Source organism: Panthera pardus, unplaced genomic scaffold (assembly GCF_024362965.1).
Source record: "Panthera pardus isolate Hobbes unplaced genomic scaffold, ASM2436296v1 HiC_scaffold_18, whole genome shotgun sequence".
NCBI lineage: Eukaryota > Metazoa > Chordata > Mammalia > Carnivora > Felidae > Panthera > Panthera pardus.
Genome location: NW_026526743.1, coordinates 9,403,412 through 9,416,835, shown reverse-complemented (window position 1 = coordinate 9,416,835; position 13,424 = coordinate 9,403,412). Strand labels below are relative to the sequence as shown.

General features: G+C 38.4%; 2 protein-coding genes across 3 annotated transcripts in view; both read right to left on the bottom strand.

Moving 5' to 3' along the window:
- The window catches only part of LOC128772485 (zinc finger protein 677-like), a 42,995-nt gene extending 32,670 nt beyond the window's left edge, over positions 1-10,325 (bottom strand). Inside the window, exon 1 of the mRNA XM_053906316.1 lies at positions 10,236-10,325. The gene's annotated coding sequence lies outside the window, so the exon portion shown is untranslated. The remainder of the gene's footprint in view (positions 1-10,235) is intronic.
- Positions 1-13,424, bottom strand: part of LOC109260965 (zinc finger protein 677-like) — a 58,994-nt gene that overhangs the window by 36,344 nt on the left and 9,226 nt on the right. Inside the window, exons 3-5 of one of the 2 annotated variants that reach the window (XR_008423385.1) lie at positions 10,236-10,362; positions 6,126-6,194; positions 2,624-5,256 (exon numbers count right to left, since the gene is read on the bottom strand). Coding sequence is in view for 1 of the 2 variants with exons in the window: in XM_053906203.1 (XP_053762178.1) it covers positions 10,209-10,362 (154 nt within the window). In the remaining variant the exon portion in view is untranslated. Of the gene's footprint in view, positions 1-2,623; positions 5,257-6,125; positions 6,195-10,208; positions 10,363-13,424 lie in introns of both variants that reach the window. The other variant, XM_053906203.1, reaches the window with a different exon arrangement.

Below are 13,424 nucleotides of genomic sequence, written 5' to 3'. Positions count from 1 at the left end.
TATACGTTGGGTAGGTAACTCTCAAATACAACTTATGAATATATACTTCCAAAACTGTATGTTTAAATCTAACATGAAATGACATTGTTATACATGACATTCAACCACAAACCCTAAGGATGTATTATTAGTGTTCATTATGAAATGACCCAAAAATGAGAAATAGGGTATCCCAAACAAAATGGTATCAAAATGCAGTTTAAGTGGCCAAAATTGAGTCTTTCTCAAGCATATTACATTTGAGTTTAGTTTTTCTTTTCTTTTTAGAGCACAAGCAGGCGAGACGGACAGAGACAGAGAGAGACAGAGATAGAATGAAAACAGCAAGCAGGCTCTACACTCAGCAGAGAGCCCAGTACAGAGGTCAACCCCATGACCCTCAGCCGAAATTGAGTCAGTCACCCAACAGAGCCACCCAAGCACGCCTACTTTGGTTCCTTTAAATGCTCTAAAATTTTCTCTTCAGTTTCCAAAATTAAGACTAGTTTTTACTCATCTGTGATATACAACAGCCATTACCTTTCAAAACATGGACAGACCATCATCCCCCCTCTATTTTCTCTAGTACAAATGCTATCCCAAGTAACCCATAGTTCTCACATGAAAATCTCTTTCTCGGGGCACCTGGGTGGCTCAGTCGGTTAGGCGTCCGACTTCGGCTCAGGTCATGATCTCACGGTCTGTGGGTTCGAGCCCCGCGTCAGGCTCTGTGTTGACAGCTCAGAGCCCGGAGCCTGTTTCAGATTCTGTGTCTCCCTCTCTCTCTGACCCTCCCCTGTTCATGCTCTGTCTCAAAAATAAATAAATGTTAAAAAAATTAAAAAAAAAAAGAAAATCTCTTTCTCCATGTCCCAACCTACTATTTCATGATCACCTATCTGACAGAGTAATTCTCTCCTATAATAATCAACAAAGGAACTCAATCATACCATCAAATCCAGAGAAGGGGCCATGACCTCAGAAAACATGACAATTTACATATCAGTGTTAGGTTTATTCCTTGCCACTCCCTATGCTTCCAAATGTATAGTACACTTTATCTTAAGCTTAGAATCCTAGCTTTTCCAGGGTATATATGTATGGCTAAGCACCCCCAATGAAAGAGGTTCCTTTCACCTTACCAATGCTTTCTCTCAGACCACCACTACACTTGACAAATGAAATGCATAAAATTAAAGTATAACATCAGTGGAGTCCAAACTTGAGGTTACAAGTCATCAATGATAATTCAGTGTCAAGAAACCTGAAATAAGTGAGTAAAAAAAGTTACAGGGGTACCTGGCTAGCTCAGTCAAAAGAGCACGTTACTCTTGCTCTTGGGGTTCTGAGTGTGAGCCCCATGTTGGATATACAGAGGAAAATAAAATCTTTGAAAAAACTTTTTTTTAACATTTATTTATTATTGAGAGACAGAGAGTCACAGAGGGTGAGCAGGGCAGGGGTAGAGAGACGGGGAGACACAGAATCTAAAGTAGGCTCCAGGTTCTGAGCTGTCAGCACAGAGCCCGACGTGGGGCTTGAACACAAACTGTGAGACCATGACCTGAGCCAAAGTCAGTTGCTTAACCAACTGAGCCACCCAGGCGCCCTGACAATAAAATCTTTATAAAAAGATTTCAACGGAATATGATTAGGTCTTTCCACATATATACTTATTCCATTGACACACATCATCTCATGAGTTTTAAATACTTTTTATTTTCTGGAATTTAACACCTAAGATTGGTTAATTGTCAAAGCAAACCGAGGTCCCCCTAGCAGGAAGTTTTAAATTGTAGTCCATTGAAGAATTGGCGAAGTTATCGCCTTCATTACTCTTTAATGTTCCTGTCCAGTAAGAATTCTTTGGTGTATGCTGATGTAAAGACTTTGATACATTTATATGGTTTCCACGTTATGTGAATTCTTTCTAGACCACAAAGAACAAAGTTGTATATTTTGTTTTTTTATCAATGGAAGTCTGTACCTCTTAACTCCATTCACCTGTTTTAACCCATCCCCAACTTGTACACTTTTTATAACCCAGATGACACTCATTTTATTTGTAAGGGTTCTCTCTAGAAGAAATTACATTCCCCAAAGTATAAGAAGCTTTAGATAAGCCTTGTCATACATTCCTAGTGTGTGCTTTCTTTCAGAGGCTTCTATTCTATAAGGTGAGGTATGAACCCTGGTTACAAGCTTTCCCACTTATGTTAGTTTCATATGGTTCCTCTCCATGGTGAAATCTGATGCTGAGCAAGTCTTGAACACTTGCTCATTTGTTTATTTCTCCTACGAGTTCTTTGATGCTTCCCAAAGCTTGAGCTTTGAATAAAAGCACTGCCACACATATTAGGTTCACATTGAGTAAGATGTGAATGCTCCATAAAGGCTTTTCCACACTCAATACATTTGTACAGTTTCTATCCAGTATGAGTTCCATCATGACCCCAAAGGTGAGAACATTTGCTAAAAGCCTCACCACATTTATTACATTTAAAAGGTTTTCCTCCTGAATGAATTCTCTAATCTTCTGTAATGCTTGAACACTGGATAAAAGCCTTGTTACACACATTACATTTGTAATTACATAATGCTTGGAAAATTACAAATTACCATTTGTAATTACATAATGGTATACATTATGCCAGTGTATATTTTCTGATGCTTAGCAAGGTTGCCCAATGGGGTAAACGCTTTGACACACTCATTACATTAGTAAAGTCTCCCCAGTATTGATTTTTTTTATGTTGAGTAAGATTTGAGCATTCAGTAAGGTTTTGCGACACTCACTACATTTGTAAGGTTTCTCTCCAGTATGAGTACTCTCATGACCAAAAAGGTTTGAACTTGTGCTAAAAGCTTTACAACATTTAGTACATTTACAAGGATTTTCACCTGTATGGATTCTCTGAAATGCCAAAAGGCTTGACATTTGGATAAAAGCCTTGTTACACACATATTGTTTGTGTGATTTCTAGCCAGTGTGTATTTTCTGTTGATTAGTAAGACTTTGAAACTGGGTAAACGCTTTGTCACACTCATTACATTTATAAGGTTTCTCAACAGTATGGATTCTCTGATGATTTGCAAAGTTTGAATTTGTAGTATACAACTTGCCACATATGTTACATTTACATGTTTTCTTTCCTGTATGGGCTTTCTGATGTCTAGTGAGTTTTGAAGGCTGGGTAAAGGCTTTGCCACACTGATTACATTTGTGAGGTTTGTCACCAGTATGAATTTTCTCGTGACTCCAAACATGTGAACGTTGGGTAAAAGCCTTACCACATTCATTACATTTGTAAGGTTTCTCTCCTGTATGGATTCGCTTATGCTGTGTCAGACGTGTACGCATCGCAAAGGCTTTGCCACAATCAATACATTTGTACGGTTTCTCTCCAGTATGGATTTTCTTATGCTGAGTAAGATGTGAACTACATGAAAAGGCCTTGCCACAATCAATACATTTGTAAGGTTTCTCTCCAGTATGAGTTCTCTCATGACGCAAAAGTTCTGAATGTTTGATAAAAGCCTTATCACATTTAGTACATTTATGAAACTTTTCTCCTGTATGAATTCTCTGATGTGCCATAAGTCTTGAACTTTGGATAAAAGCCTTGTCACACATATTACATTTGAGTGGTTTCTCCCCAGTGTGTATTTTCTGATGCCTAGTAAGGTTTCCAAATTGGGAAAACGCTTTGGCACACTCATTGACTTTGTAAGGTTTCTCTCCAGTATACATATCCTGATGATTTGCAAGGTTTGAATTTTGACTATGGACCTTGCCACATATGTTACATTTATATAGTTTCTCTCCTGTATGGACTCTCTGATGAGTAGAGAGGCGTGAAGACTGGGTAAACTCTTTACCACACTCATTACATTTGTAAGGTTTCTCGCCAGTATGAGTTCTCTCATGTCCGCAAAGCTGTGAATGTTTGATAAAAGCCTTATCACATTTATTACATTTATAAGGTCTTTGTCTTGTATGAATTCTCTGATGTGCTATAAGGCTTGAACTCTGGATAAAAGCCTTGTCACACACATTACATTTGTGTGGTTTCTCACCAGTGTGTATTTTCTGATGCCTAGTAAGGTTTCCAGATTGGGTAAATGCTTTGGCACACTCATTACATTTGTACGGTTTCTCTCCAGTATGGATTTTTCTATGTTGACTAAGATGTGAACCATCGGTAAAGGCTTTGCCACACTCACTACACTTGTAAGGTTTCTCTCCAGTATGAGTTCTCTCATGACCCGAGAGGTGAGAACGCGTGCGAAAAGCCTTATCACATTTACTACATGAATAAGGTTTTTCTCCTGTGTGAATCTTCCGATGTTGATTAAGCCTACAGCTTCTGATAAAAGCCTTGCCACACACATCACATATGTGTGGTTTTTCTCCAGGATGTGTACTCTGATGTCTAAAGAGGTGTGAGCACTGCTTAAAACCTTTGCCATACTCACTACATTTGTAAGGTTTCTCTCCACTATGGATTTTATCTTGAGTAAGGCTTGAACGCTCAGCAAAGGCTTTGCTGCATGCATTACATCTGTAAGGTCTCTGTCCAGAAAGAATACCCTCATCACTCATGAGGTTTGAGGTTTTGCTAAAATCCTTCCCACAGTCAGTACATTGATAAGATTTTTGTCTAGTGCATGCTCTCCTGGCCTGTGCAGGTAACAAATGAAAAATCTTCCTAGATTTATTCCAAATGTTTTGGGTCCTGGGAATTCTTTCAAGTGGTGAGACTGAGGAACCATTGCTGACAGACTTCTCAGTTGGATTACATTCATACATTTTCTCCTCACTGTGAAACCTCTGGAGTTCATCCAGGTGTGCCTGCAAATTTAATCCAATTCTATTTTCCAAGCAGTTTATGTACTGGTTTCCAGAACCACTTACGTTACTGTCCTGTTGTAACAAAGTCCTGATGAATGGTCCATTATTCATGACATACTGGTATGTATTTTTTCTCACAGAAACACTCTGCTTTTCAGGAAGAGTAACTGAGGGCTGATTAAGTGGCTGATCTTTCCTACAAGTGAGATTTTTGTTATGGGTCAAAGGCACTTCTTTGTAATTTCTTGCATCATCTTCCCACCGATTTTCAAACTCATGCCTATTTTCCCAGACTTCCTTGAGACCAAAATCCTTGATGCCATGGCTTTCATTTCTCTCCAATATCACTAAGTGGTAAAATACTTCTTTATAAATGTCCTCCCCTGGTGACAATTCCATGAGTGCAAATCCAGCAGAAAGGCTTCCTATCAAATAGAGTCGGAAGGTAAATATTTTATACTAAATTCAATAATTACACACCTAAATAATTACAGTAAATAAAGGAAGTTAGTCAACAATGGTCTTCAAACACTTTTGTCACATACAATGTTTTTGAGTTCTCTTTTTATAACGTTTTCCATATTAATAATTTCTCTGATTTTAAGGTAATTTTTCGAAACACATTTTACACTATCCATATTTTTTGGACACATAACTGGATAATTAAATGACACTTCATGATTACAGAGCCCATCTACACACTGGTTATTTTATAACTGTGCATGAATATCATAGAGATGTCTATCTTCCTTAAATCTTAGTCTTTATAAAAACGTGTTTACCTGAACCCAGTATCTCATATTTCAGTGATGCTCAACGAATCTTTCATTCCTCCTAGTATGTGTTCCTTATGGAATGTAAATCCTGTCTTTATGTCTCCAAGAAAAACTGCTTTAGAATCCCAGGGACTACTAGTTTGTGTAACTATGGTTACTTATTAACTTAACCTCCTAGATCTATCAATATGTAGGTTGTAACATAGTCTTTAAAATATCTTGTTTCTCTCATCATATGTTCACACATTATTAAACACACAGTATAATTAACCACCAGATCAAGCTGCTGTCCTGAGCAATTCATATGCATGTTCCCCTGTATGAATAGGGATCCTTCTGCAGTACAGGGGACAGGGGAGTCAGGTGCTGTGTAAACTGAGGTGCTTTGTTGATCAAAATTAATATACCGGGATATACCGGGATATACGAGGATGGTTTGTTTAGCTCAATGAAACATCTGAGGAAAGGCCAGGACTTGGATTCAGAAAAGCAAAAATGAAGCATAAGAAGTAACTGACCATGTGGGGACAGGGCTTGTGCTTGCATATCTATGGGAATATGATTGTGGTGTAAGTTTAATGCAGGACCTTGGGGAAAAAGAAAACACATTCAGCAAAAGGGATAATACTGACACATTCTGTAGGAACGCAACTATGGGCATGAAGCAAAGGTGGAAAACATTCAACAGGGAGACAGGGTCATAGGAAGACTGTACAGTTGTATCTATTTCAGTATTTGCTCTAAAAATTATCAAACTATCCCATGAATTCCACTTCTAGGTATATACTCAAGAGAATTACATAATGTATACATGTTCCAGGAGAAATGTACTAGAATGCTTTTTAAGGTTGTTGCTTAGAGGGAGCGAGCTTGCAAAAGGGGGAGGGGTGGGGGGAGGGGGGAAATTCCCCTGAGGTCTCCAGCTTGTAAGCGCATTGTGCAATGCAGGGCTCAAACTCACATATGTGACTTCATGACCTGAGTCAATATCAAGAGTCAGATCCTTAACTGTCTGAGCCACCCAAGCACCCCAACATAATGTATCATTACAGAAAAACCTATGGCAAATCAGGTTAATGATATTTCTGGGACTAAACAGGAACTTAAAAAATATGTTTTCAAGATACCACAAATTCTTAAAGAATACCATAGCATCAGTTGGGGGGCTCAGTCAGTTAAGTGTCTGACATAGACTCAGGTCATGATTGCAGGCTTAGGACTTCAAAAGCCCGCAACACGCTCTGTGCTGATAGCTCAGAGCCAGAAGCCTGTTTCGGATTCTGTGTCTCTCTCTCTGCCCCTACCCCGCTCATGCTCCCTCCCTCCCTCCTCTCTCTCTCTCAAAAGTAAACAAACATTAAAGAAAAGTCATAACTTTAATCGAGGAAAATATCTGTTGTAACAATTAGATATCACTGCACATTTATGAGAATGGCCAAAATCCACAGCACTATCACCAAATACTAGTGAGAATGTGGAGCCATAAGAACTCTCATTCATTGCTGGGGGGGATGCAAAATGGTACTCCTCTTTGGAACAGTTTGCACTTTCTTACAAAACTAAACGTACCCTTAAATACAACCTAGCAGTCCCACTCTTTGGTATTCACACAAATAAGTGGAAAATTTCTGTCCACATGAAAACATACCCACAAAAGTGAAAAATCCTAAAATTTCTATGGAGCCACTAAAGATCCTGAATGGCCAAAGCATCTTGACAACAAAGTACGTAGCTGGAGGCATCACATTCCCTGATTTCAAACCCCCTGACTACAAAGCTGTGGTAATTAAAACAGTATGGTATTAGCATAAAAATACACAAATAGATCAACAGAACAGAATACAGCCCAGAAATAAACCCACACACATGGTCACTTAATTTACAATAAAGGAGACATGACTATACAAAGGGGGAAAGCACAATCTCTTCAATTGATGGTTTGGGAAAACGGGACAGCCAGAGGCAAAGGCATGGAACTGTACCACTATCTGATACCATACACAAAAGTTAACTAAGAATGGATTAAAGACTTAAACCTAAGACCCGAAATCATAAAACTCCTATTAAGAAAAGTTAGGGGGTAATGAGCTTCTTGAAACATGTCTAGGCAATGACTTTTGCTTTTGTTTTTTGACTCTCAAAACCAAAAGAAAAAACAACAAAAGCAAAAACGTTTGGAATTACATCAAACTGAAACATGTCTACATAGCAAAGGAACACTTTTTCAACAAAATGAAAAGGCAGCCTACTGAATGGGAGAAACTATTAGCAAATCATGTATCTGATAATGGACTAATAATCTAAAACATTCCCAAAACATGCTCAAATAACCCAATTTAAGAAATGGGCACAAGATCTGAATAGACATTTTCCAAAGACTTAGAGATGGCCAACAGGACCATGAAAAGGTGCTCAACGTCATTCATCATCAGGAAAATGCAAATCAAAACCACAATATCGCTTCACACCTAATATTAGAATGGCAGTTAGTAAAAAGACAAGAAACAACACGTGTTGTCAACGGGTGGAGAATGATTGGTGTAGCCAAGAGAACTACTGTGTGATCCACCAATTCTACTGGGTATTTATCTGAAGACAACAAAAATACTAACTAGAAAAGAGAAGCATTCTGATGTTCACTGCAGCACTATTTATAACAGCTGAGATACGAACACAATCTAAGTGTCCGTTGATGGGTGAATGGATAAAGATGTGTATATACAACACAATATTATCTAGCCACTAAGTAGAATACAATCTTCCCATTTGTGACAACAGAGATGGACCCTGAGGACGATATGCTATGTGGAATGAGTCAAAGACCACTACAGTATGATTGCTCCTATGTGTGCAATCTTAAAGAAACAAAAACTCATTAGATACAGAGAACATATTGGTCGTTACTACACACAGGTAGGTGAGCAGAAATGGGTGAAGGTGATCAAAAGGTTAATAAAGAAAAAAACTGGGCTGCCTGGCTGTCTCAGTCAGTACACCATGCAACCCTTGACTTTGCAGTTGAGTTCAAACCCCACTCTGGTTGTAGAAATTACTTAAAATCAAAAATTGCTGCTGCCTCTTGAGTTCTTAAAACAAACAAACAAAACCAAAAAAATCAATATGGTAGTTACAGTATACCAGGAATGCAATAAACATCTGTAGAATGATACATGGTTTTCCTACAGAAAAACAAACTAGAGATATCACCAAGCTGAGCTGTATTTATACTACATTTACTTTTGGATTTTTCACTTTTGGAATTATCCACATCGTGACTTATGCCCAATTTATGCACAAGGCAGTGATCTTCAGAAGCCAGGATGGCCGAGGAAAGACACAGACTTTTATCTACTTTATTAGACAGATGCTATAATTTTTGTGTCTCCTGAGAAGTTCTCCAAGGATACAAAATGGAAATGCAAAGTGAATACATCCTGGGGTCTGCACTACAAAGGCCTCACCTCTGACCTGTATGGAATGAGAACCAAGAGGGATCAGGGAAAAGACGCCATAGGGACAGCAATCCCAGTCCCTCTCAAACCACGGCACCAGTATGGTCGGAGGGGCTAGGTAACAGGGTTGTAGGTATAATAGTGGAAGTTTAAATTTCTACACATTTAACAGATTGAGAAATGTTTGGGGGGTGGAGGCGGATTTCCTTTGAAAGTTCCTAAGAAATAAACTTGTATTTTCTCACAGATTCTTCCCAAACGATATTTACTGGAGCAGCTTCCTCTGCTCATCTGAGCTCTCACTTGTGCTCACACCCCAATACATTGCCCACTATGTGGATGTTCCCCTGTCTTCATTTCACTTTCCACTATCCAAGTCTCTTTCTCTTTTTCCAAAACAGAGATGATATTCACCTCAAGAATAGATTTTCGTTTATCAAGAAAAACAGAACATGATCTGCTTGGCTCTTCCAGAACAAATTCCCTGCTCTTGGTTCAGCAAACAAGAAAGGATATTCATTTTAAGTGGTGTAGAAACATATTTCAAAAATTACTCAAATGAGTGCCTGTGTGCTTAAGGATTATTTTAGGTGTGCAGACATCTGGGTTTTTTCCAAGAACCACTTAACCAAAGGCACAAGGGTAAGACGACAGAATCAGAGATTTAAATAAATTCACCACGAGGTTTCCTTTTTTCCCTCCTACTTTAAATACGGTTTTTCTCTCTGAGCCTTATCTTTCAAGATGTCAGCAAACTTGGACTTTGCTAAGAATATAAGGGTTTTAGATCCTATTCCCCAACTCTGAGATTGTTACTTAGATTCTAGTTAGTTAACAGAGAATGTAATGCTGGTTTCAGGAGTAGAATTTAGAGATTCTTCACTTACACAGAACACCCAAGGCTCCTCATCACCAGTTCCCTCCCTTAGGCTTTTCTGACTGCTAAGTTCTGCACCCACATCAACAAGCAGGAATGCAGAACTTCTGAAGGAAAGGGAAGTTAGAGTCCACTTGCCACATTATGAACCCTTTCCACTCTCAATCAAAACAGCTGCAATCACTCCCTTAAGAACAAGGAATTGGAACTCTTATGATCAAAACAGGGGCTCTCATTAGAAAATGCACAGCACAGACATAAAAAGTAACTACCGACTTCTGGAGGCAAGTTATCCTCACCCACGGAGACCAGGTTCCTGTAGTTCTCCAACATCACGTCCCTGTACAAGGCCCTCTGAGCGGGGTCCAGGCACTCCCACTCCTCCTGAGAGAAATCTATGGCCACATCCCTGAAGGTCAACCGTCCCTGAAAGGAAAACACATTTCACCAAGTGCACAGGGAATGTGCTCTTATTTGACCAAAGACAAGTGAAGCACAGATTTGTAAAGACTGACTTGAATGGAGTGAGTGTTCTTTGATCCATGTTAAGATAATTCTGAGTTACAGTGAACATAAAATTAGCTACTTTAAAATACCATTAGGGGGCAATTATTGCATTCAAATATTGCACAAACATCACCTCTGTCTAGATCCAAAACTTTTTTATCAGCCCCATAGGAAAGACTTTACTCATTAACAGGTGCTTCCTATTGCCCAGTCCCTGGCAACCACTAATGCTTTGTCTCTGTGGATTCACCGATCTGGGATCGTTTCATATAAAAGGAAAAGGATCAAATATGTGGCCTTTTGCATCTGCCTTCTTTCACACAGAATCATCCTTGGGGCTCATCCACAATATAGTATGTATCAGTGGTACATTTCCTTTCTTCTGGCTGCAGAATATTCAATTACAGGAGTAGACCATATTCACTCAACTACTGTAAATCATTTGGTAGTTATGACCCTGGCTAATATTACTAAGTTCCAGTAGAAGTGTTTGGATGCCTGTTTTCAATTCTTTTGGTTATATACCTAGGAGTGGAATTACTGGGGCACATGGTTTAATTTTTTCAGACTCTGTCACACTCTTTTCCACAGTACCTATATTTTTACAGCAACGTGTCATGATTCGAATTTCTCCACATCTTTATTTTTGTTTCACAACAGTCATCCTAGTGGATGTGAAACGATAGCTCACTGTGGTTCTGATTTTACATTTTAATAATGACTACTTTCATTGAACATTTCTTCATGTGCTGGGTTCATTTGTGTATCTTCTATGGAGAAATGTCTATTAAAATCCTTTGACCATTGTTCAAGTTGGGTTCTTTGTATGTTGGTTGTGAGTTGTATAAGTTCTTCACATATTCTGGGTTGTAGATGCTTAGTAGATATGTGCTGGCAAATTATTTCCTCCCATTTGCTAGATTGTTCCACTTAGGTGATAATGTCCTCCAGTGAACAGACATGAATAATTGAGATGATGACCAATTTATCTACTTTGTCTGGTTCTCTTTTTCTTTTGGGATCATGTGTAAAAATCCACTGCCAACCCAAAGGTGATGAAGACTTACCCCCTATATTTTCACGTGAGACTTTTATAGTTTAGGCTCTTACACTTAGTCTTTGATTAAATCTGAATTCATTTCCTTACACAGCACAAGGTAGTTTCAATTTCATTCTCACACAGATATCTAAATATGTCAGTACCATTTAAGAGACTTTTATTTTTCCAGTGTCTGTTTTCAGCACACTTGTAAAAAAAGGAATGGACTGAAGATGTGTGGGTTTACTTGTGGATGCTCAGTTCTATCGTTTTGATCAATATTTCTAGCCTCTGGTACAATTATGCTTTTCATTACTTCACGTAACTATATTAGTATTGATGTTGGGAAATGTAGGTCCTCCAATTTTGTTCCTTCTCACATTTATTTTGGTTATGTGGTGTCCATACCAATTCAATATGAGTTTGAGAATCACGATTCCCAATATAGCAAGAAACACTGTTGAGGTTTTGCCAAGGACTGCATTACTCTTTATGTTACTCTGGGGAGCTCTCCATTTTACAGTCTTCCAAGGCAGAAACACAAGATATCTTGACATTTACTTAGGTTTTAATTTCCCTCACCAACATTTGTAGTTTTCACTCTGTATACAACTTCAAACTCAATTAAGTTTATTCCCATTTGATGTCTTGCTCTTGCAAATGGAAGTGTTGACTTACTTTCCCTTTGTTGACTGCTAGTGTACAGAAATGCAACTGAATTTTGAGTGTTGATATTGTATTCTGTAACTTCAGTAAATTCATTCTAGGAATGAGTATTCTTTATTTCTAAAGAGGAGATCATGTATACTATGAGTAAACATAATTTGATTTCTTTTCCCATTTGACACATTTTATTTATTTTTCTTCTGTAATTTCTCTGGTTAGAACTTCCAGTAGAGTGCTCAGTTGGAGCAGCAACACGGGGCATGCTTGTTTTGTTTTCAGCATTAAGGGATGTTTTCAGGTGTTCACCAGCGAATATGAGGTTAGCTATAGAAATTTAGTAATAAGCTTTTTCAGACTAAGCCAGTTCCCTTCTACCCCTAATTTTTGAGTTTTTGCAGGATGCACTGTTCTGTATATGTCTGCTGAGCCTTGCTGGTTTACAGTGTTGCTCACTGCTTTATTACTGATGTCTGGTTGTTCTATCAACTATTAAATAGGGAGCATTGAGTGCTCCAACTAGTATAGTAGAACAATCTCCCCAATGTTTGCTTCAAATGCTTGGGGGCTTTGTTGTTATGTACCTGTTATTTATAGTTGTTTTACTTCCTCGATGATTTGCCCTTTTTTCAATATATAATGAATCTCAACATGCTTGGTAACAATTTTACACCTTCAAGCCCATTTGGTCTGAAACCTGTATAGCTACCCAGCTAGGGTTCATTACTATCCACATAAATATCTTTTTCTATCCTTCAACTTTCAACCTATTTGTATATCTAAAGTGAGCTTCAGAGTGCCTGGGGGCTCAGTCGCGTAAGCATCTGACTCTCAATTTCAGCTCAGGTTACGATCTCACAGTTTGTGAGACCGAACCCAGCAACGGTCTCTGCACTGACACTGCAGAGCCTGCTTGAATTTCTCTCTCCCTCTCTCTGCCCCTCTCCCACTCACGCTCTCTCACAATCAATAAATACTTTGAAAAATAAAGTGAGCTGTATGTAGACATAGAGTGGAACCATTTTTAAAAATTCCTCTTTTAATGAAGAGTTTAATTTAGGTACTTTTCAAGTTGTTACTGATAGGAATTACTTCTAACATCTGCTGTTTGTATGGCTAATATTTTGTTACATAATTCCTTCCTTCTTCGGGTGTCTGTGCGTGCATACCATTTTGATGGTCTATTTATTTTTCTGTATGTTTTCAGGTTATATTCTGAGTGGTTATCCTGGGGATTACAGCTTACATATTAAACCACTAATATTTGAATTTCAGTTGA